Genomic DNA, 24,570 nt, shown 5'->3' with positions numbered 1-24,570 from the left:
CAGCTGGTACCTCCCGACAGCCCCAGGACTGCTCCTCTCCTGCTCCTCTCCCTCCTCCTTTGCTTCCTCTCACGCTCCTCTGCTCCCACTGTGTTCTGTCCTGAGTGGAGAAGAGTCCTTTGCTTTGTGTTCTGGGAGGAAGTTTGTTTCAGCAGTGCTCTCCCGGCTCCCTGCTGTTCCGGAATCTTGCCCTGAAAGGCGGTGGCTGTGCGGAGGTGAACAGAAGCAGGGTGCATTGCCACCAGTGCAGCTCACGGTGCTTGCGTTCTCAGCCTCTGGGGAACCTGCGAGTGTGGACAGAAAGCACAGAGCGGGCGGGATGCCTCCTCCTCGGTGGGAAGGCAGGGTGGGGCAGGCTGTCACTGGGCCTCCTGCCCCCAGTAAGGTGTCCACAGGTCCCCCCGTCACTCTGAACGTGGGCTCATTTGGAGAGCAGCAGACAGTGCAGGGAAGCCAGATGTTTTTATGAGCACGTATTTAAAGCAGTTTGCATTCATTTTGAATACTTGAGTCCATCAGGAAATACTGAATAATTCCGTGGTCCAGAGGCTGGGCCAGCGCCCTCCTGATGAGGGTGCCCGTCGGCCATGCGGCCTGTGTGGGCTCCCAGTAGCAGCCAGGGAGGGCCCTGGGAGGGGCAGGAACAGCGGACAAGTCCGGGGATGCCTGGGAGGGACCCTCAAGGTGAGGAGTGGGGAGGCTGGGAAGGAAGATGGACTTGATCCGTTTAGAAGGAGACGGCCTGATGGATGGAACCCCTGGGGTGCATTGTGTACAGAGAGAGGACCCTGAGACCCTCCCACAGTGGGCAGGGGACTCGCCTGGGACCACGCAGCACGGTGTGCCCAGGCCATTGCCTGCTGGTGTTGCACCAAGCTTCTCTGTGGGGACGGCCCTGTGCTTGTGGCGGCCACATCACGGCCCTCCTGCTCAGAGGGGCAGTGACCGGAGGCTCTGCCTGTCCTGAGCAGGACTCCTGTTGGCCTCACACAGAGCTGTGCAGGCTCTGCTGGGGCAGCCAGGACTGCGGGAGGACGGCCTCCCACAGTCCCCCTGGGCGTCTTCCTGTCCCTCCAGGCCACTGCTCCCCAATCAGTGACACCAAACCCACCACGTGGTGGTGCCCATCTGTGTCGGCACATCGCTGCCACATGGCTGGCCCTCTGTGGGACCCGGTGTCCCCCTGTTGATGGTCTTGGGGTCTTGGTCTAAACCCTGTATGCCATGCAGCTGTGACATTCTGGGCTGCTGGGCGGGCCTCCTCACACCTGCACACTGGCTTCCCTCTTCTTTGCCTGTGTGGTCACTGTCACGTCTCTGTCATTTGACTTGGGCACCTTCACTGTGTCCGAACACTGCCCCAGGCATCATGCCCACCACCAGCCCAGGGCCTCACTGCCCCAGGCATCATGCCCACCACCAGCCCAGGGCCTCACTGCCCCAGGCATCATGCCCACCACCAGCCCAGGGCCTCACTGCCCCAGGCATCATGCCCACCACCAGCCCAGGGCCTCACTGCCCCAGGCATCATGCCCACCACCAGCCCAGGGCCTCACTGCCTCGTGCCCACCACCAGCCCAGGGCCTCACTGCCTCGTGCCCACCACCAGCCCAGGACCTCACTGCCCCGTGCCCACCACCAGCCCAGGGCCTCACTGCCCCAGGCATCATGCCCACCACCAGCCCAGGGCCTCACTGCCTCGTGCCCACCACCAGCCCAGGGCCTCACTGCCTCGTGCCCACCACCAGCCCAGGACCTCACTGCCTCGTGCCCACCACCAGCCCAGGGCCTCACTGCCTCGTGCCCACCACCAGCCCAGGGCCTCACTGCCTCGTGCCCACCACCCCAGCCCAGGACCTCACTGCCTCGTGCCCACCACCAGCCCAGGGCCTCACTGCTTCTTGTGTGTCCCCTCTGGCCTGGGGGACTCCTCTGCCACTTTCTGCCTCCTCCTGTTCTGCTCTCTTCCTTGCCTGCCTGTGGATGGGGTGCGCGTGTCTTTGTTTCTCACCTCCGCAGTGGAGAAGGTGAGGGGTCACCAGGGCCCCTCCTGAGAGGCAGAGCCTAAGGGCTTTGCTGTCCCAATCGCCCTGGTAGGGCACCCCCTCCTCTGGAGGCCACAGTTACCTGCAGGACCAGCAAGCAGGGTGGCCTGTCCCAGGGCCGCCTCGTCAGGTGCACTTAGAGGCCTCAGGAGTGCTGCTCCCCAGCACCTTCGAAGGAGGGGAGGGCGCTTCTCTCCCAGTCGGGGCAGGAGTTCGCCAGGCCTGTGAGGATCAGGAGAGCAGAAAGGCCAAAGCAGCCAGACGCGCCGCCAGACACGCCGCCAGCGACGAGGGAGACCTCTCGCTGGGGTTATGTGAGCCCTTCTGCGCTCCAGGCGCTGGTCTGGATTCCTGCGTGCTGCCTTGTGGACTCACACGTCTACCAGCGCATTTAATCTTCCAGGAACAATAAGAGGAGGTTCTGGGAGCCGCAACCCCAGCCTCAACCCCAGTAAGAAATGGAGTTGAACCAAGGACATGGGAATGCTCCCGAAGTGGCAGCTGTTACCGTGGGGCTGTCACTTCTCCGCTGTACGGAAGAGGAAGCAGGCTGAGAGAGGCCCTGACTCATCGGTCATCCGGCTTCGAAGGGACAGACTCGGTCTGTCCAGAGAGCTGCAGTTCCCTCCCTGAGCAATGGCCAGTGCTGCTCAGAGCCTCTGGGTAGCAGCCAGTACCGGGCTCTGGGCACGGATCCCTGACTCAAGAGCCCCCAGCACCCGTGGCTGCTGGGAGAGGAGGAAGGACGCGCAGGGACCCACAGTGCAGAAAAAGAGGGATGCTGTTTCAGGAAAAAAGCAAGATATTGGTGAGAGCACGTGGCAGATCCCGAAGTCTCTCTTGGCCAAGTTAGAAATGAGTGGACTTGCTCGTGTTGGAAAAGCTGGTGGAGACGATGAGCAGCCACGCTTGGGCTTCATTTTCTTCTTCCTCGTGGCACCACTCGAGTTGAGGGGTGCTGGTTTCGCCTGGCCGTTCCTCCCCATCGTCTGTGTCCACTCACGGCCCACTTCCCACTCTGCCCTGCTTCCTGCCTGCGTAACTTACGCTCCACAGAGCTGGCTCCAGCATCTGCTTGGGCCGCCTTCCTGTGGCCTCGCCGTGTCCATCTGCTGGTGTGGCCGAGAGCCTTCCCAGCTGCAGCTCATTGCTATTCTGGCTGCGCGGCTCCACTTCCTTCTCAGGCCCGTCGAATCCTGGGCACTTGTTTCCCGCTTCCTGATGTGATAAGAGAAGAAAGGCGCTTTGTTGCTGATTGAAGTCAAGTAGGAGGGCTGGTGGCGGGTGCCTGGGAGGTGGCCAGTGAGGGCTGTCCCTGGGCAGGTCGGGATGATGATCGTGCACACGCAGAAGTTGTGGGGCAAGGGCGGGGGACTCATCCAGTTCCCTCAAGTCCCCCTCCTTCCCATCGTTAGCTTGTAAACAGCAGAAACGTCGTGGTGTGTAGGGCACAGGCCGTGGGGTGTGGGTGCAGGTCTGGTACTCTCACCCTTAAAGCACGGGCTGGGGCTCACAGCCCAGCTCCAGCATGGCCCTGGGTCAGAGTCCTGAACACCCCTGAGCAGGTGGGTGGCCGTGGGCAGGGGACCTGGCCTCTGAGCCTCCTCTTTCTCGCCTCGGAGGTGGAGGAGGTGAGGGGGTCTCGAGGGCACTGGCAGGAGCTGGGTATGACACTATGTGGGTGCTCGCTCCCTCCTGGGGTGTTGGGGTCTGCCCCAAAGCCCACACCTGCTGGACTGGCCCTTGTGCCCTGCTTGGGGCTCTGTCCCCACAAGTCTTTCTCTTCCTGTTGCCATTGTCTTTATCCCTGTGTGAGACATGGGAGGAGAACGATGGAGTCATGTGAGTGTTTTGCTGCCAAGCCCAGAGCTGATGCTCGGGGTCGGAGCGGGTGGGTGGTTAATTGCTCCAGCACGTCTCTGGCAAACTGATGCCGGAGTGGTCAGTTGGACGGGGGAGAGATGGATGGATGGGTGGATGGCTGGATGGCTGGAAGAAAACTAGCCCCAGTAGTGACTGTGTCAGTACACACCCAAATCAGAGATCGTAATGAGAATCTGGATTAGGCCCTTATCAAGGGTATGTACATTTGTGATATTCAGCAAAGATCTGTAAGGTAAGAACTTGGAGCCTGACCCTATGCTATTAGCTGGGGTCATGGAGGGGTGAGGTGCAGCCCCTGCCCTCAGGGAATCTCAGCACTGGGTGGGTATGGGGAGGCAGAGAGATGCAGCCAGGCAAAGGAGCCACCATGGAGAGGGAGGGAGTGGGCAGGCACACCTAGGAGGGTGGGGAAGAGCTGTTCTGGCCACTTGTGGCCAGGGGGAAAAGGCCATTTAAAAGCCCCTGGCTGCTGCTGGGAGCTGGGATGAGTAGGGCATAGATGTGACCCCCGCCCACATTCGGCCATAGTTCGGTCTGAGCTCTTGGGCAGTGAGATACGCCATTGAGGGTCCTTGTCGTTTGGCTCCGTGGGAAGGAACGTGCCGTCCAGGGAGCAGGACTCCCCATCGTTGGGACTGTTGGGCTGGGCAGACCCCCGTCTTCAGGCTTCATTACTTGCCTGAGTTAGGGGTCTCGTGCACACAGCAGCGACTGCCATTGTCTTGGGTCTGTTTGAGCGGTCTGGGTCGGGTAACAGTGGCCCAAAGAAGTCTTTCAGGGAGAGCGTGTGTGGGTGGTGGGCTGGACAGGGTGATGCTCCGCACTGCTGCCCCCCAGCTGTGGTGTAGACTGCTTCGCCTTCCTCCGTGTGACCTGGGTGCCCTTGGGGCTCCTGTATGGAAAGCCCTGCTTGCTGTTTCAAGGAAATCTCCTCCGGCCGGGTGCTGGTCGGTGATTGACAGCATGTTTGAGTTTGAGTTGGTTTTGAAGGCACAAGCCTGCCTGTGAGTTGATTTGACTTCACCGTGGAGCCTTGAGCAATATCCTTCAGAATGAGCCTGTGTGTTTTCAGTAGATGAAGCCATCCCCCTTCCCAAGGCAGAAGCCAGAGAGAAGCGGCCATTCGTCCTGTGCCCTGCGCCATCCATCACCAACTCCTGCCTCAGATCCCTGTCTCAGATCCCTCTCCACCCCGTCTGTGCACAGCCAGCATCCTCTCTCCTCCTCCCTCAGATCCCTGTCTCAGATCCTTCTCCACCGCGTCTGTACACAGCCAGCATCCTCTCTCCTCCTGCCTCAGATCCCTGTCTCAGATCCCTCTCCACCGCGTCTGTGGCACCATCCTCTCTCCTCCTGCCTCAGATCCCTGTCTCAGATCCCTCTCCACCCCGTCTGTGCACAGCCAGCATCCTCTCTCCCTGTTGGCCTTCTCCTTGCTGCCTGAGCCGTGCAGCTAGCTGGGTCTTAAGGACACAGATATGGCCACACTCATGTCAACCCCAGGGATTCAGAGGACCCAGGCCTTCTGTCCCAAACATGGTCCTATGGCAGGTGACCTTCTTACCAGACCAGCAGGAACTGTCTGAGCAGCATCTGGAGTGGATACGGCTCACTCCACCTCAGGTTTCCTAGGGTGGTGGTCCTCAGAGTGGGGTCACAGCATTTTAGTCGGGGAAGCTGCAGGGACAGACACAGAGTGGAAGGGGCGTGGAGCAGAGGAGATACAGGGGTGTCCTACATGGGGGGTGCTGGCGGGCTGCAGTCACAGGGAGGGGTCCAGCAGCCGCCTCCTACACTGCCTTTCCCTGCCTTGCTGCCTAGGCCCAGCCACTCAGGAGAGAACCCATGAGGCCAGCCCACCTGGCAGGTGCCTGACCCTGCCTTAGCCCTGGGTCTGTGGCACTCAGGCCTGGGAATCAGACTGAATGCAGTGTTGTTGGATTCTGAGGCTGTTTCGATGCCAAGTTTGATCATTTTCAGAAGTCTGTAGGTGGGTTTCAGCCGGAATTGCCCCTTCCTCAGTCAGGCTGGGGCTGCCGCGAATGAGTGCTGGGCACCTGGCTAGGGTTCCCTCCCTGGTCCCCTCCCAGGCGGTCCCGACTCCTCCAACCGCAGGAGCAGAGGTTCTTGCCTCCCACCCCATGGCTGCTTAGGCCACCGTCCCGGCTTCCCCTGCACTTTGCAGCAGGACTTTTACAAAAGTTTCCTTCCAGGTACAGGGGACCAGGGTGGCTCGAACCCAAATGGAAAGTGCTACACTTTCTTTCTAGGAGACCCGGGCACATCCCTTCACTTCACTAAGCCAGGTGGGAATGTGTATTAGTTTGTTCTCACACTGCTAATAAAGACGTACCTGAGACTGGGTCATTTATTCAGAAAAAGAGATTTAACGAAGTCACAGCTCCACATGGCTAGGAAGGCCTCACAATCATGGCGGAAGGCAGAGGAGGAGCAAAAGCGCATCTTACGTAGCGGCAGGCGAGAGGAGTGTGTGCAGGGAGCTGCCCTTTATAAAACTCTCAGATCATGAGACTTCCTCACTATCATGAGAATAGCCCAGGACAACCGTTCCTGTGATTGGATTACCTCCCACTAGGTCCCTCCCATGACACGTGGGGATTATGGGAGCTGCAATTCAAGATGAAATTTGGGTGGGGACGCGGCCAAACCATATAAAAATGGTTACCCCGGCCCCGTGGAGGTTTACAAGGTGAAATGCAACTGCACTTGTAAAGGGGCCGCCCCGCTGGGCAGTTGACAAGTGAAGATCCTGGGTTTGTGGTCAGGCTGCGTCATTGCTACTGTGTGGCACCGGGCAGTGCCTTGACCCCCCTTGGGCTGCCCTGGGTGCAGCAAGGATTGTAGGCCAAGGGGCTGGCATGGCAAGGACTGCCCAACAGATCTGAGCTCCAGTGGCGACTGTGGTCTCAGCAAGCAGCAGGCTAGCCTCACGCCACACCCTGCGTATGGACTCTGTCTGGCCCAGCCAGCTGGAGCTCCCTGCCCTTAGCAGGTCTTTGCATCTCAAAGGTGACTCTGAGGGGCCGGCCTCCTCCCCATGCCATGCAGGCCTGGAGCTACTTGTTACTGACTTGACTTTCTTCTCAGACTCCTACGATCCTGTCCCTCTCCCTGGCCCCCAGCTTATGATTCCACCCACCTGACAGAATCCGCCACAGGGCCAGTGGTCGACAGCCAGGCCAGCCCTGCAAGAATGAGTTCAACTTTCAGCCCCACTGTCTTTCCTCTTCCCAGCTCCTTTTGGTGGTTGTGACCACCCAGTCCAGTCCAGCCTGAGAGCCCCCCTTCCCCTTAGCTCTTGCCTCCCCTCCCTTGTCTACTCTTCCCTGATCTCTCTGCCCTCTTCTGCCTGCTCCAGGCCACTGTCCCCTGGTTCCGAGTTACACATTATCATGTACCAGTGATTCCCTGTTTTAGCAAGGAGGCAGGGCTCAGAGAGATGTCCGGGTGGACAGGCCAGGTCCCTGGAGAGCCACAGTGGCTCTGCCCCACCAGGCTCGCTGAGGCCCAGGCCTTGGTGGGGTTGGTTCATTGGTCTCAGTGCTCAGGACAGCATCTGACACAGCCGTGTTGCTCTGTGACTGCTGGCTGAATAGGGTGGCATAAATGAAATGGATGACTAAGGAGCATGAGTGGGGCCTGCTGGACCCCAGGTGAAGGAGACAGATCTTGAGCAGTGGCGGGGCCCTGGGGAACCTCTCCCCGTACCCCTCCTTCAATTGACGGCGAAGAAGGACCAGTTATCATCACACAAGAACTGCAGAGTGTCTGGGTCCTGCGCTGGGCACTCCACACATCCCCTGTCATCCTGAGAACTGCCGTGTGCAGTAGGCGCTGTGATGGTCACCTTACAGATGAGAACATTGAGGCTTGGCCAGGGTAGGTGCTCTTGTCCAAAGCCATCCAGCTGGTAACTAGCAAAGCGCTGGGGGACAGGCCATGCTGTGTGGGTGCCTGCACTGCCTGGCACCTGGACTTTCTGCCATGGTCCTGCCGGGCCTCTTGAACACACTGGTGAGGGTGCGCACGTGTCTGAGGCCCAGAGTCCTTTCTTGATGCTGTAAGAGAGCAGCGAGAACTAGAAGGTGCAGACAGCAGGGGGTTGCACTGGCAGCGTCCCCCCGCCTCTCACACCAGCACCCGCTCTTGCTTAGCTTTTCAGAAGCCGTCGCTTTGCGCCTTCTTTCCGCTGGAGTCATTTGAGCCGCATGTGAAGGTTTTGAAGTTTTCTCCTGAGCACTGAATTGGGAATGTGTATGTGTGTTTCCGCCCCACTGCGAGCGAGTCCGTGTTTATCACCCAAAGATACTTGTTTAATTGAGGGATACCTTAAATTACTATGAGGAATGAAGAATTACCGATCTCCTGAAAGGCAGTTTTTTAAGCTCCCACCTCCAAGTGTGTAAGACTCAAAGCTCTTTCTTTCTGTCATGAGCTAATTGGAATGAAATGCAGGTGCCATTTCTGCCTGAGCTCCGGCAGCATCCCTACGCTTTCAGGTCTGAGCCAGCACATGTTTCTGGCATTTAGACTTTACGGTAACAGGAGGGATCTTACGATTATTACTAAAGATGGTTTTGGAAGAGGACCATCCGTGACTATAAAAGTGCACAGTTTCAGTTGTGCACACGAGTGCTGTGGTGTTTGTGTGTTTCACAGAAGATGAGCTCCAGGCCGAGCTGTCCGCTCCGGGGTGCAGGAGGCTGCCGGAGCATCACACAGCCACCCGATCTGCAGGGAACTACATATGACGTGGCCGTCCTCCTGTCGGAAGAGGCCTCTGGGGGCTCAAGATCCTGGAGAAAAGGCCTCATTTGGACAGGACTGTGGCAGTTTATGTCCTGATTGTTGGTGCATGTTTTATCCACTCGTCAGCTCCGTTTATCATTAAAACCAGGATGCCAGAAGCCAGTGCTCTGTGTACTTCCAGCAGGCAGATCAGGCCTCCCTTCAGCTTCTGCGGCCCCTGCGAAGGGTTTCTGACCTTTTTTTTTTTTTTTTAAATGGAGTCTTGCTTTGTCGCCCAGGCTGGAGTGCAATGGCACCATTTTGGCTCACTGCAACCTCCGCCTCCCGGGTTCGAGCAATTCTCCTGCCTCAGCCTCTCAAGTAGTTGGGATTACAGGTGACCACCAGCATGCCCAGCTAATTTGTTTGTTTGTTTTTGAGATGGAGTCTCGCTCTGTAGCCCAGGCTGGAGTATAGTGGCACAGTCTCGGCTGACTACAGCCTCCGCTTCCCGGGTTCAAACGATTCTCCTGCCTCAGCCTCCCGAGTCACTGGGATTACAGATGCCTGCCACCATGCCCACTTACTTTTTTGTATTTTTAATAGAGACGGGGTTTCACTGTGTTGGTCAGGCTGGTCTTGAACGCCTCACCTCAGGGGATCCAACCACCTCAAACTTTCTTTTTGGGAAAAGTTGGCAATGGTTCGGCAGACAAATAATTGCCAAATTACATAGGAAAATGCTATCAGAAAGGGCACACGAGGTGGGGCGTGGTGGCTCACGCCTGTGATCCCAGCACTTTGGGAGGCCGAGGCAGGCAGATTACAAGGTCAGGAGGTCGAGACCATCCTGGCTAACAGTGAAACCCCGTCTCTACTAAAAATACAAAAAAATTAGCTGAGTGTGGTGGTGGGCGCCTGTAGTCCCAGCTACTCAGGAGGCTGAGGCAGAAGAATGGCGTGAACCTGGGAGGCGGAGCTTGCAGTGAGCTGAAATTGCGTCACTGCACTCCAGCCTGGGAGACAGAGCGAGACTCCGTCTCAAAAAAAAAAAAAAAAAAAAAAGGAAAGGGCACACGATTTCGTGGAATCAGCCCAGCAGCAGGTGCCTTCGGAGGCTTTCCTGGTGTCCCATGTGTCTCAGGCCGCTTCCCTTCCATTAGCACCACGCCACTCGGCTCCCATCATCAGGGTGGTTGCAAAAGGCAGGTGGTCATTTATATTTTATCGTCAGGGCCCTTGTCTTTGCCCACTTAAGATACATTTGGAGCCCCGGAATGACACTCGGGGTCATTCAAGATGACCACCGGAACCACTCGCACGCGACCTCCTGGAAAGGTTGAGCCACACTGTCTTCCTCGGTGCCCTCACCATGGTCTTCTGTGAAGGTGCTCAGATGCTTTCCCTGGGACAGATTCAGGAACTGGCTTGCTCTCCCAGAGATGCCCAGATGTGCAGGGCCTCTTCCTCTTCCCCTCACTCTCTCCTCTGCCTTGGTCATGGTCCCTGCTTGGTTCCACGGTTCTGGGAGTCCCTCGAGAGGGGACGTCCTGTCCTGCTCATCCTCAGCCACCAGCACTTGGCGGAGCCCTCGCTCCACCAGCAGCTCTCACAGAAGCTTCGAGCGCAGATCCAAGGGTGGCTTCCAATCCCTCACCGCAGCTTCCCTACGCAGTCCTAAACATATTTGCGGTGCTTTGTCTCTTCTGTAGCCTTAGACAAGCTGGGCTCCAGCATATGCCGCTTTTCACCTGACTTCTTTCAGTCTCCACAGTCATCTTGAGATTTAGCCAGGAGTTTGCATTGTCGGTGGCTTGTGTCTTTGTGTAGTGGAGTGGTTTGTCATCGTAAAGGATTCTTTCCTTAAAAGTTCATCTGTTTCCTCCCTGTCTCGAGGTTAGAAAGTGTGACAAGGGTGTGGTGGCTCATGCCTGTAATCCCAGCACTTTGGGAAGCTGAGGCCAGCGGATCACTTGAGGTCCGGAGTTCGAGACCAGTCTGGCCAACATGGCAAAACCCCATCTCTACTAACAATACAAACATTAGCTGGGCGTGGTGGCACAGGCCTGTGATCCCAGCTACTCCAAAGGCTGAAGCAGGAGGATTGCTTGAAGCTGGGAGGCAGAGGTTGCGGTGAGCCCAGATCGCTCCGGTGTACTCCATCCTGGGTGACAGAGCAAGACTCTGTCTCAAAAAACAAAAAAAGACAGTGTGACAAGATCAGTCAGAACGTGGAATGTTTTCCCAGAGTTCCGGCAGTGTGGACCCTGGACCAGCAGCCTCGGCATCACCTGGAAACTTGCTAGAAAAGCACATTCTCAGGCCCTACCCAGGCCTCCTGAGTTGGAAGCTCTGGGTGTCCCGGCAGTCTGTGTGCTCTTGGGGATTTGGACACCTGCTCATGTCTGAAGTCTGAGGTCCATTCTCTGTGGCGCAAGGGAGGATGAGGGCTGGGCCTGCTGGCTTTACAGTCAGGTCGGAAGCAGCACGTGGCTGTCTGGACAAAGCCTTTGGTGTTGCTTCCTTTGTCCTGACCCAATGTCCGTGTGTTTCTTTCTGTTTTATTCCAAAATACAGTGCATGGTGGTTCCTCTAGCATAAGCGCCGTAGTGATTTCTATTGCTGTCACGACGTAAACTGCAGTCATAGGTGCAGCTTTGGGTGGAAAAGAGTAGGAAAATGAGTACAGTCTCTGGTCGACCTTAGGAAGTGGGTGAGGAGAGAAGCCTCAGGGCCCACAGGCAGCACAGACCTCTCGAGTCCTAAGGGAGCCTCTTCACCTACCCTCAGACCACTCCTGCTGGGTGGCCCTTAGTGACAGCCACTAGCCCTGGCCCCCCACACTAGACTGGTTACGCTCAGCCTTGGCTGCACGTTGGAACCACCCGGGGTGGTTTTACTACCAATGCCCCATTAGATTGGGATCTCTGGGGGCGGGATCCAAGCATCTGTGGCTCCTGAGCCCCAGTGATTCTTCAGCCAGGGCTGAGGCCCTTGGCCTAGACTCTTCCTTCTGTCTGTCCTCCACCGAGTCCTGCTGCTCCTACACCTGGAACTGCCCATCCTGTTTCTCCACCGTGCCTGCCTTCAGATGGCCTCCTTCCTCTGGGGTCATCATCGTGCCACCTTCTGCCTGTTTCCATGTTCCTGCGCTCACTGCTGTTTCTCACCTTCAGGCTTTTTCCCAGATGCAGGACCAAGCTACCTCATTGCACGTGGTGGCCTAGGAGTCTGTGGAATAGGGTCCTGTGTGCCAGTCTTCTTCCTTTGCTTGGAATGGTTGATCTTTGCCACCACCCGCCACTCATGGATAACCTGGGCAACCCGCAAGTTCATCTGGATTAAGCAAGTCACTCCAAACCTAAGGACTTAAAATAACAATGGTTTGGCTCACAGATACGCGGTTTGTGCAGGGTTCAGTGGGGATGGCTGGACTGGGTGGCCTATCCTGGGGGCTAGAGAACCCCTAGGTTGGAAAAAGGGCTCGCTCAGCTGTCTGGCAAGTTGGTGCTGGCTCAGCAGAGAGCTCAGCCAGGGCTGGGGACTGGAAGCCCCCACTCTTCTCGATATGGGCCTCTCCATGGGCTGCTTGAGCTTCCTCACAGCATGGTGGCTGAATTTGAGAACAAGGTGAAAGTGCTTGGCTTGTTAATGGCCTAGCCTTGGAGGTCACAGAGCATCACTTCCGCTGTGCCGGGCCACTTCCATGAAGGCCCACCCAGAATCATGGGGGGATGTGGACTCCCCTCCTGGTGGAGCAGTGGCAAGCGTGGAGCAGTAGCAAGCTTTCGGCCGAGCATGCGGGAGGAGAGGCCCAAAGCCGTGGCACCAGCAGCTCCTGCCTCGTGTGATCGTCCCTCTTCTTCACCTCTCTTCCTGTTAGCGTCATCTCCTGTTCCTCCTGTTGGAATGACCTCCTGTCCCCCATCCGTACCCGCTCTGAGACCAGGGAGGGTGTCCTTGGGGCCTGCACGTGGTAGGACTCAGTGAGTGTGCGACCGCCCCTCTGACTGCACTCACGCCCACACACCAGGGCTGCCCTTTGCGTGGCGGGGTCACACGTGGGTTCCTTTCCGGCAGTTTTCCGGCAGGCCACAGTGAAGGGTGCGGTACCTGCAGGATCGGTGCGTTGTGTCTCTTGTCCCGTCGTGGAGGTAAGGAGCCCGACTCACATGCCGGATGTCTGCCTTCCACAGATGGAACCGCCTCTCTGCCACGTCTCAGCCAGCACCCAGAGGCCCTGAGGCCCTGAAGCCTGGGATCAGAGCCAGACCATGCCCCTGCCTGTGGCCAGAAGCCTGTCTGGAGCCCTTTGGGCCCCTCAGCTTTCTGGAGACAGGGCTTCTGGGAGTCAGTGTTTCTCTCCCTCTGCGGCAATACCCGAGTGTACCCGAGTGCAGGTTTCTTCCCAGAGGCTGTGACACCGAGCGTTCCTTGGGGCTGTTTAGCCTGCGTGCTTCTTTGACAGTGGGGCTCCTTGCAGACCAGCACTCCGCAGCTGCCCCTGAGCGCCTGCCTGTGACAGCTGGCCCCTCACCTGGGGCCGGGGGCTGTGTGAGCTGCTTTGTTCCGACCCCAGAAGGAGGAGGCTCCACACGCTTCTTTCCAGTGCTCTGGCCACCGGCACCCTGTGCAGGGAGGCGGCAGGCGTGTGGCGGGAGGAGCCGCCCAGCTGCGGGCTTTGCATCTGAAATTAGGGTGTCCCGGGGTCCCCTATCTGTGGACCCAAGGGGAGCGTGTGTGGATTTACCCTGGTATCATTGAAGGGAGCATTCGAGATAATAAGGGTAATGCTCTTTCTGAGAATGGTTTTTCAGTTAAATCATCAGGTTGAGATGAAACAAACTTGAATTTCTTCCTGACAATTTGTGAACTTGCTGTAAGATACAGTCCCATTGGGTCCAGGGCCCTGATCCATTTAATCACCCCCTCTTTTCCGGGCATTTGCCCCCTCTTTTCCCCCATTCTGGGGGGCCCCAGATGAGCAGGATTTTGTCCTCATCCTCATCACATTAAACAACCTGCCCTGTCCCAGGCTGGGAAGCCTCTCTTCTGTCTCCACCAGTTTCCACTTGAGAAAACCTTGGCAGCCGAGCGGCCTGTCAGAGTTGAGCCCCAGCCCGCCATGGGCCGGAATCGGGTGTGGGATATTGATACTGGATATCACGGTCGGCAGAAGCTAGCTCTCCAGAGGGCGTGCATTTGCTCCCTCAACACCAACAAAGCAAGCGACCTCACACAAAGGCATAGCTCAGTGTGCATTAAGTCTAAGTTATTAAAAGGGTTTCACACGTTTTTATTTCTTGAATATTGAAAAACGGGAATACATATGCAAATGCAGTTTAATCAGCTCCGTTCTGACCTCTCAGCATTCAGCCCGGGCCTGCTTTGTGATCGGGGGGCATTCCTTCTGGGGCAGGGGACGACGCGGGGGTGCAAAGCCAGGGAGGGCCCCACCCCCATCCTGCCATGTGACCTCCCGCCAGCACTGTCTTTGGTTGAGAGTGACTCCAGTGGCTGGAAGGTTCTAATTGTTCAGCTTTCTTGTCTTTGCCTTTCATGGGCCACTTTATACATCCTTAACATGTGATTCTGTTAGGCACTAGTTAGAGGCTGTGCGGTATCAGAAATGATGACGGCTTGCAGTTTGACTGGCCTAGAATCAGCTCCCGATGCCTCCTGTTTGCTAGCAGAAAGGCCATGGGGTGTCTGACCATGTACAGTGGGGTGATGGTGGCCCCCACCCCGGAGCCAGGCTCAGCCCCCGTGTGGTGCAGGCGAGGGCACCCTGTGGCCCCGCGCCTCCCTAGGTCTGTGGCCTTGGTGGGTGGAGTTTCTTTCTCCAATTCTCAGGTCCCTTACTCTAAAGTAGCGCTCATGACAGTGGTGGCGTCTCAGGGCCAGCGTGGACCTCCAACTGGCGTTCTTCATCCTCATCTTGTCCCCTGGCATCCTGGAGTGCAAGCTTAGCTGCTCCCTCCTTGGACTCCACACGATCCGTACCGCTCTCCTCCTGCCTCTGAGAGGTCTGCCCACTGTGGGCTCACACAGCCTGTGAAACGCTTGTGGAAAGCCAGGGAGGTGGAAGTTAGGCCCGGCCATGTCCCGGAGCCCCGTGGGTGGAAGCCAGGCCTCGTCTGGGTGACGGAGAGGACAGCCTGCAGAGAGACTGCAGGGGGTGTGCACCAGGGCACACTGAGCCTGGCCATTGTGGTACAAGGCCCGGGCACCACCAGCCTCGTGCCTGCTGGGAGTTCGGGAATATTTGGGGAGCACTGTGTTGAGGGTGAGCCTGGGTGCCCCTCCAGACACACCTGAGGAGGTGGAGAACGTCAGGAATGGGCTGTCACTCGCATGGAGTATCCGTGTCCTAGAGCTGCCAGGTGCCACATGCTGAGGGCTTGCAGGCCTGAGAGTTCTGGAATTGGGGTATGGGCAGGGCTGTTTCGCTCTGGAAGCTTCGAAGGAGAATCTGCCCCATGCTTCCGCTTCCCACCCCCATGTGTTGCCAGCCATCCTGGGCATTCCTGACTCATGGCAGCCTCACTCCAGTCTCTGCCTCTGTCGCCACGTGGCCTTCTCCCGTTGTGTGGCTGTGTCCACATTTTCCTCTTCCCGCGAGGACACCCATTGTTGGATCAGGGCCATTTTCCTCTTCCCGCGAGGACATACATCATTGGATCAAGGCCCACCTTACTCCAGTGCAACCTCCTCTGAACTGCATCTTCACATGCCCTGTTTTCCAGTGAGGTCACATTCACAGGAACCACCAGGACTGGGGCTTGGGGGACACAGATCCACTCACCATGGACAGGTCCTTGTGGAGCAGGGCTGATGCGTTGGTGTTGCCGGGGAGCCGCTGCTGGCACCCGTGCTGTCTCTACGGTGGACTGGCCCTCCTCTCCCGCCCAGCAGCGGAACAGGCCAGTGCGTCTGTGTGGTTCCCGGGCAGCGGTGCCGGGCGGTCACGCTGCTCAAAGCTGGGCAGGTTTGTCCGCGGGAGGCCACGTGTGCTTCAGCAAACACAGAATTAGAAAACCAGAATCCCTGTTGTACATCTCTGCAGATTGAGCTGTTCAGCTCAGTGTGGTTAATGTCAGGGAGGATTAAATGGTTCCGTCTGATCCATTTACCCAATGGCATTTTATTTAAGTACAGAGACGGTAGTACATTTTCAGGAAGAAGTTACTCCATTTCTTACTGCTGAGAATGAACTATCATTCAACGTGGCTTTAAGGCCAAGCTGGGCCTGGCCCTGCCCAGCCGTGCTCAGCACTGCCCCCTTGTCCTCCTCAGGGCCTAGCAGGGCTCTGTGGTGACTGTTGCTGTCACCATAACGCAGGACCAGATGATTTAGAAGGAATCCTAGGGGCGTTTAGGTATTCATAAACGCTGAGATCATCCTTCTGAGCACCTCCTGTCTTCTGTCATACTCAGGATCGCCGGCCCATTACGGTGTCAGGAATGTGCTGCTTTTAATTAAATTTCACAAAGAATAAATGTTAACTCTCCAAGTGTCTTTAATTTCTTCTCTGTAGTTGACAGTCTTTTTGAGAAATGGATTGTACACTTTAATCATTGTCATTATAAAGAGGCAGTTTCTAAAGGATGTATCAAGCTTTTTAAAATTTTTTTATTATTTATTTTATTTTATTTGTTTACTTTTTGAGACAGAGTCTCACTCTGTCACCCAGGCTGGAGTGCAGTGGCGCGATCTTGGCTCACTGCAAACTCCGCCCCCCAGGTTCAAGCGATTATCCTGCCTCAGCCTCCTGAGTAGCTGGGATTACAGGTGCCCGCCATCACGCCCAGCTAATTCTTTTGTATTTTTATTAGAGATGGGCTTTCACTGTGTTAGCCAGGATGGTCTTGATCTCCTGACCTCGTGATCTGCCCACCCTGGCCTCCCAAAGTGCTGGGATTACAAGTGTGAGCCACTGCGCCTGGCCTAAGCCTTTTTTTTTTTTTTTTTTTTTTTTTTTTAAAAAACAACAGGAATCTCAATTATAAATTAAGGTTATTTTGTAGTTCTTTTTGGTTCCTCACTAACATTAGGGAAAAGCGAAGTTCCGAGAGTTGCAATCTCACAGGTAGGCTCTGTGCAGGCGGTAGCCTTTCTCCACGGGGCAGGGCTCAGGACCCTCCCACCAGCCTCCCCTGTGGCTGGACACTCCTGGACCTGCTTCTCTTGGGGGCAGACCTGGCTCCCTGCCTGTCCCCTGCCTGCCCTTGGGGGAGGGTTGAGAAGCAAGTATTATTAAAGATTTTTTTTTTTTTTTTTTTTTGCTGTGGGTCTCCACGGAGACTTAGCAGGCCTTTCAGTGGGGACTGGGTTGGTTGGTTGGATTGCGGGAAGACCTGCGGGATCACATCCTCAGTTTTCCCTTCTGATTTGAGGAAGCCACAAAGTTCTAAGGCCTAGAAGCAGCTGGTTTTCAGTGTTGTGTTTTGTTTTGTTTCAAATGAGTGACTTCAGGTCCTTAGGTGAGGAGACGTGGGTTCCACGGCCACTTCGTGAATCCTGCTCTGAGCTCCTCAGCTCCCCCCGTGTCCAGCTGTGCGTGGGGTGGGAAGGAAGGAGGATCTAGGAGAAATGCAGTGTCCCCCTGGGAACACGCTGAGTGAGTGGACCTTGGGGACACTGGTGCCCATGCCCAGCAGACAGCTGGACACGTGGATCCAGGAAAAGAGCCCTCCTCTGAGTCACATCGCCCTGTGCGTCATGTGAGATATAGAAAGGCTTGTATTAAACAAGCTGGTGGAAAGAAACACATTTATCAAGGACCATTAGGGAAGGTGATTGATGTCATCGAAACACTTTGCATTGCAACATGCCAGGAGCATTTTGGGAACTAAGCTGCTGGGACTAGATAAACCAAGGCATATGGGTACGACTCACAGGCACTTCTTAAAAAGCTGACTTTGTTGAAAAGGAAAAGCATCTTAAAATTCACACAAACAATGGCAAAGCCACCTGGTGCTCATGTAGGAGGATGTGCTGCTGCCTGAATCCCGAAGTGGGCGGCACCCATGAGGGGGGTTCCTCGGAATGCTGGTGGCGTGCCGGGACGTACGTGCGGGACTAGAGGGCATATGAGGGGATGCTCGAGTCAGGGGAGGTCGGGCCAAGCTTTGGCCGCCCAAGCGTGCACAGTATATCATGGCTCAGCCCCATGGAAGAGACGCTTCTCTGGAGGGCACCTGTCCCTCTGCATCCCTTCGTGAGGGAGCGAGCACGTGCAGAGGGAGGCTGGGAAGCACAGCCTGGCCGTGTGTCCACTCTAAGGTATTCCCATGCAAGGCAAAGCACGGTGTTAACAGAGTGCTGGCCGGCTGTGTCCCACAGTTCCCTGTACCTTGGCACTCAGCAACTCGGGAGGCAGCGCTTGCCCAGGCAGCCAGCCTCTTTGAAACTCATCTGCCTTGGGCATCAAGAAAACCCCAGGCCCCCCATGAACTGTGCTCAACCCCCTGGCATACTTGTATCTCTGCTCTCCTCCCTTGGCCCCTTCCACATCTGTATTTTAATGCAGCTCTAGGGCTGGTGTCTGGATAGGTCATTGCAAATCCTGTCTTGAATGGGGTGTGCCTGTTAAAAAGGTTTGACACCACGCAGACTCTGTTGCCTGTGCCTGGCCTGGTTTGCCTGATACCAGTCCTTTTAAAAGACTCATTTTGGCCAGGTGCGGTGACTCACATCTGTAATCCCAGCACTTTGGGAGGCTGAGACGGATGGATCATTTGAGGTCAGGAGTTCGAGACCACCCTGGCCAACATGGTGAAACCCCATCTCTACTAAAAATACAAAAAGTAGTAAAGTGTGGTGCTACGTGCCTATAAACCCAGCTACTCAGGAGGCTGAGGCACGAGAATCACTTGAACCCGGGAGGTGAAGGTTGCAGTGAGCCGAGATGGTGCCACTGCACTCCAGCCTGGGCAACAGAGTAAGACTGTCTCTCCTTCCAGGCCTTTAGAGGCAGAAGAGAACCATTGTAAGCTCCAGCACAAGCTCTTTCAGGCATTGTTTGTAGTTTAATAAATCCTGCCTCCTGTATTCATCCTGATAATGAAGGGGCGACTGCTCAGGAGGAAAGCCAGGGTGCACAAAGAGATGGGCATTAGCACACAAAAGGACAGAGGTGGGCCTTCCACCCTTTGCAACGATGCTCCTTGTACATCCACAGAGAACTCCCTTCTGATCTGTGCAACAAGTAAAGGAGGCGCCAGCTCCAAAGATGCCTTGCTTAGAGCGACTGGGCGTATCCACCACAGGCTGTCCTGTTGAAAGATGCCGTGCTCAGAGCGGCTGGGCGTGTCTGCCCCGGGCTGTCCTGTTGAAAGATGCCGTGCTCAGAGCATCTGGGCGTGTCTGCCCCCGGGCTGTCCTGTTGAAAGATGCCATGCTCAGAGCATCTGGGCGTGTCTGCCCCGGGCTCTCCTGTTGTGTCAGGCTCAGCAGGGTCGGTGCGAGTGGTGTCAGGAATCAGAACAGGCAGAGATGCCTGGGGCTGGATGCCAAAGCCTCGGGGAGGGACCATCGTCATGTATTTAATAACTTGAAACAGATTAAGACCACGCTTGTGCGCGTACACACACACACACTTGAGCGTGCATACGTGAACTCACAGAACTGTGCTTTGCTCAGTACTTTCCCCGCTGAGCGGCCCTCTTCAGGTGCCTGAAGGCCTCTGGAACACACACTTGTCTGTTGACCATCATCTGTTCATGGACGATGCTTTGAGTGCCTCTTTGAACATTTGGACTCCATGTGTTCTAGTGCTGCATGCTGGACATAACAGACCAGTGAGCACCGTCCCCTGCTCTGGGGGAGCCTTCAATTGGGAGGGGCAGGGAGTAGACATACCTCGACCAGAGTCAGCAAAAGCGCTCGGCACGGAGAGTTAGGGAGAGGGGCTCCCCTGTCTGGCCACGGGCAGTGTCTAGTCACCCGGCTGGTGTTCACTTTTGGCAGGCCAGCAGCGGAGATGCTGTGGGCAGAAGTCTGGGTGCCCATGTGGGTGCCAGGCTCCCCACTCTGGCCAGACCCTTCACTGGGTAGCCACCCGTCCATGGCACCACTGTCAGGGGAGAGGAGCCGTTGCCCCCAGTGCCCTCCTTCCCTCTCTGCCAGCATCATTGGGTGGAAAGCAGGCGTCCTTGACGCTGCTGGCCATCAGGAGAGCCGGTGTCACCAAAGGAAGTCATGTTTCTTTCTCTGAAGTCCGTGTGGCAGTCCCACAGGATGTGAGATGTCAGAAGATGAAGGCAGCTATTCTGGTGTGGACTTTAATGTCGCGACTTGCAGCACCGTAGAGCACCTGCTTTTCGTATAAGATCTTTCTGTGGACCTGAAATAATCCAGAATCATCTCATCAAGTGGAATATGCCATATAATATTTAAATATCTGTAATTTCTCTAAAACCCTGGGGCCAGAAACTCTAGTGGTTGCTCTATTCATGGATTCATGTTGCAGTAAAATGTGATAATTGATGAATATCTGTGGAAATGGATATGATTGTGTCCTTTTAAATGAGCTAACAATTTCATGCTGAAATCTCAGCAGTGCTATTGTTTAGAATAAAAGGAGACATGCAAATGAGGCCAGGGTGCAGATTGTGGTAGAACAATGCTGGCAGCCTCTTTATTGGACCCATTAATTAATTCCCCATCAGCTAGTTTCCCTGGGAATGAACTGGAAAAATAATTAAAATGATACATGAGGTAAAGAGTTTAGAAATTCAAAAGGTGAAGGCGAGAATTAGTTTAATACGTAATTAGACATATTATTTGTGACTCTACATTTTTTTAAATGTGGTTCACTGAGGCAATAGGTTCCTATTTTTAGTCCTGGATAGTTAATAAATATCATTTGGGACTGTTTTTCAACCACAGTGGCTCATAAATTTTCTTAATAACATTAAGTGGCTAATTATATTGTACATTGTTAAAATAACTTCTATTGCAAAATCTAATAATACAACAAAAGTTTGCAAAAGCAAGTTTTTAGAGGAATTCATTTGGCTAAATTTCCAAGTGAGATCTGGCATACATAGACCAAACTGAAAGAGTATCAGCAGAGTCTGCAGGTTCACATATATTTTTGTTTTAAACACGATCCAGACAATCTCAAAAACCAACTTCGTTTTAGTGTGAGTGGTGCAGATGGAAAGTCGTCCCTCCCAGAGTCCAGACTGAGTGCTGGCTCGATGGCTCTCCGGAGCAGCGGAATCTTAATGGAACGTGCTTCCACTGCCGTGTCCTCTCGGTCGGGCCTCGGCTGTAGCCTCAGTGTTGCACATGTCAGGATGGACGAACGTGAGTCTTGGCGTGCAAGTGCATCTGAATTGCACCTCCCTGTCATTGCTGGAGCAAAACCCTGTTGTTCGGATGGAGCGGAGCTGACCCGACGGTTCCAGGCAGTTCCCTGTTGTTTGGATGGAGCGGAGCTGACCCGGCGGTTCGGTTGGAGCGGAGCTGACCCGGCGGTTCGGTTGGAGCGGAGCTGACCTGGTGGTTCCGGGCTGTTCGTGGAAGTTGTTTCTGTTTCCCTGTTATTTTGAGTATACTTAGACGGCCCAATAATTCCATTTCTGCGAACCTAAGAGTATAAACATTTCATAAGATTGTCGAACTTAAAGTGATAGGCCTAGCTGGAAATATTTTGCCCCGTACCTGTGCTTATTTCTTTTTAATGGGCAACTGAAAAGTAATTTTAGTAACCCACCTCCCATACCACTGGAGAAAAAATACAACCACAGTCATTTCCACGTATTAAGAGTCCACATGCGCCCATCACTGTCATCCACATTCCGCACCTGTTAGCTTGTTTCACCCCCCCAGGAGCTTACGCAGAGCATGGCCAGATACCCACCTTACAGCCTTACAGGTGGATACAGATACCCACCTTACAGCCTGTGCTGCTGTGGCCAAGGAAAAGACGTTTGTGCTTGGGAGGCGTGCAGACGGGTCAGCAGTCAGACCCCCCAGCGGGAGTGACTCTCAGCTGCTCCCTGCCTGTCCTCAGTTGCGTTTTGGTGGAAGTGCAGGCCCCTCTCTCCCCACTGTGCCCTCCCAGCCACCTGAGCCACTGAGCTTCTGCAGCAGCACAAGCCCTTTCAGTCTTCCCAAGTCGTCCCCACTCTGGGGTGGGCGCCCGCTTTTAGGCTCTTTGCTTTTACAGTCAAAGTTAAAACGGGAAACCCTTCCCTCGGGCCAGCGGGAGAGGATCCATCCCTGCCACTTCCATTCTTTCCTTTTAAATGAGACTCTGTCCATTAATCATCCTGTGGTTTGATCTGTCAATCCAGAAACACTTGCTAATGCTTTATGGCTGTGGTTTGTCGCGCTTCTGGGAAAGAGGAAAAGAAATGAGCCAGTCCTAATAAATAAAAGTTATTTCCTCATTTGAATTTCTGAGTCCTGAGAGTCAATATGATGCAGACATCAATCTTGTTATTCTTGGAGTGGAGAGACAGTTTCTCATTGTGCATCACCCTGGGTTGTGATGATAAAACATGTGGTGTGTTTGGCTGGGCTCAGTCATGGCCTCTCCTGAGACCCGCTGCCTTTTTATATTGCAGATTACACACTTGGCTTAATGTTGGAAGCAGGCCTGTGTTCCCTTGGTCTTTACGAGCATTATTATAGAAAACTTCATGTTTCTAAGGTGGTTTCGTTTGTCATGAATACTCAGAGATGCAGTTTTCTCAAGCAGCCCTCCGAGTGTGCTCAGAAAGGTGAGGCCCCTGAGGCAGAGGCACGTCCAGGACACTGGTGGGCTTCTCTGGGAATTAGGAGGAAAAAGAGGAGCGGGACAGAGCCTCAAGAGGCTGCCCTCCTGGGGTGCGGGCCAATGGAGGGTGTGGAGCTCCCCAGCTGGCAGGTGGCAGAATTGGGACTGAAGCTCAGTCCCCACTCATCCAGGCCATAGCTTCTCCTTTGGGGCCATTCTGCCTCATTCACCATCTCTCCAGCACCAAGCAGTTGTGTGATTCTTACAATGTGCCTGTCGTGCTTCTGGTCGCAGCCCTCTTGGCTTTGCAGCAGTGCGGTGCCTGGGCCTGCATTGGTGGAAGTGGAGTTTTCCCAGTCTCATCCGTGGAGTGGCCTTCCCCTGAGCGCTTGCCTGGTATGTTTCAGATGCAGGGGCTCCTGTCTCTCTGTGCCTTGTGCGCTTGGCCACACCCTTGTAAGCACCCCTGCCATTTCCCAGGGCCACTGTTGCAAGCACCCAGGGCAGTGCCAGACTTGGCTCTGCATCCCACACCCTGTACAGGGGGGCCTGGCACGCTGGCAGCCTGCTAAGAACTGGACAGGTATGTGGTGGGCACATGGCACCCCGATCTGATTTACTTGGTGTCCTGTCAGGCATACTTGTGAATACCTGCCAGGCCTGTGTGTGGGTGGAGACAGAACCTGCCCTCTGGCCGTCAAGGCTGTGCCTCTTGGCCATAAATGTCATGGTCTGGTTCATCATACCTGCCCTGCCTGTCTGCTGAGAGGGCCCGCGTGGAGCCTCTTGCCCAGCTGCAGAGAAGGGTGGGTGACCGGCCCCACACTCCTATATGAAGGATGGATGGCTCTGGGCAGCTTTTTGGTTCTGGGGTCAGATTTGAATGTAAAACTGAAAATTCTAAATTTATTAAAGGCTTTCTTTTGGGGTTGGAATATGCAATAGATTTTCTATCCCTCTCAATTCCCTCTTAAAATTTAATACTGCCATAAAAATGATGGATAGCAAATTATTCCAGGAAAAATGATACTGAAAGACTCTTCTAACTGTTGAAGCAGAAGTACAGACTCGGCGAAGAAATAGATGTGACCCAGAAAACTCACGAGGAAAGAGGAAATCGTGTACTTTGTGGAAACCATATCCACATAATGTTGTTCCAGGCTGTAGAAAGCAACTATTTTTATTCCAGATATTGAAGCACAGAATCTATTTTGTGCCTCTGGCGGTTTTATTAACATAGTAACACTGTGTTTTTCTAGAACTGGGTGAGCAGCCTTCCCTGTTAGGAACACTGCGGAGGGTGACTGAACCCCACAATTGATATCAGAAGGTCTCGTGTGGATGCCTCTTCAGGATGCCTTCCACAGAGCTCTGCCAGCATGCTGAGGCGGCGGGGACAAACCATGAAACCTCATAAATATATACAATGATTGTGTGTGCCCATAAGCATTCCAAATAAAAGTTAAAAAAAACACATAAAACCACAAGGGCTCTGATTGCAGGGTCTAGGACGTCCCCACTCCAACAGTGATGGTAGCAGAAACAAGGCCCGGCAGCCAGACCCCAGGGCAGGTAGCAGGGAGGAAAACAGATTTAAAAATCAGACCGGTTGCTCATTTTCTACAGAAGTCTGTGTGTAGTTAATACATGGGCAAACAGCCCTTTATTCCTTAGTAGGCCTTGAAGACACCACCCCATGGGAGCTTTTTAAAAAAGATAGTATTAAAAGACTGATTCAGGCTGGGCACAGTAGCACACACCTGTAATCTCAGCACTTTGGAAGGTGGAGGAGGGCAGATCACTTGAGTCTGGGAGTTTGAGGCCAGCCTGGGCAACATAGCAAGACCTGGTCTCTACAAAAATTAGCCGAGTGTGGTGGCATACACCTCTGGTCTCAGCTGCTCGGGAGGCTGAGGTGGGAGGATCAGTCGGGCCCCGGAGGTTGAGGCTGCAGTGAGCTGTGATCACGCCACTGTACTCTAGCCTGGGCGACATCGAGACCCAGTCTCAAAAACAAAACAGAAAAACACCCCACAAAGCATGTGATTCAGACTTAACATCCCTACTGTTGTTCTTACTCCAGGGCAATGAAGCAGTGATGTGGACGGTGCATGTCCTAGTCCGGAGCGCCTCCCAGGCTAGGAATCCAGGCCAGGTTA

The 24,570-nt window shown here is 54.8% G+C and overlaps 1 protein-coding gene across 12 annotated transcripts in view; it reads left to right on the top strand.

Moving 5' to 3' along the window:
• Positions 1-24,570, top strand: part of TBC1D22A (TBC1 domain family member 22A) — a 414,723-nt gene that overhangs the window by 298,764 nt on the left and 91,389 nt on the right. Inside the window, exon 12 of one of the 12 annotated variants that reach the window (XM_045364228.3) lies at positions 23,671-23,712. The exons of the other annotated variants lie outside the window; for them this stretch is intronic. Coding sequence (XP_045220163.2) covers positions 23,671-23,697 — 27 coding nt within the window. The 3' untranslated portion in view covers positions 23,698-23,712. Of the gene's footprint in view, positions 1-23,670; positions 23,713-24,570 lie in introns of those variants that run through there. 12 annotated transcript variants of the gene reach the window in all.

Source organism: Macaca fascicularis, chromosome 10, assembly GCF_037993035.2.
Source record: "Macaca fascicularis isolate 582-1 chromosome 10, T2T-MFA8v1.1".
Lineage (NCBI taxonomy): Eukaryota > Metazoa > Chordata > Mammalia > Primates > Cercopithecidae > Macaca > Macaca fascicularis.
The sequence above is the reverse complement of the archived record's forward strand: the minus strand, read 5'-3'. Positions and strand labels throughout refer to the sequence as shown.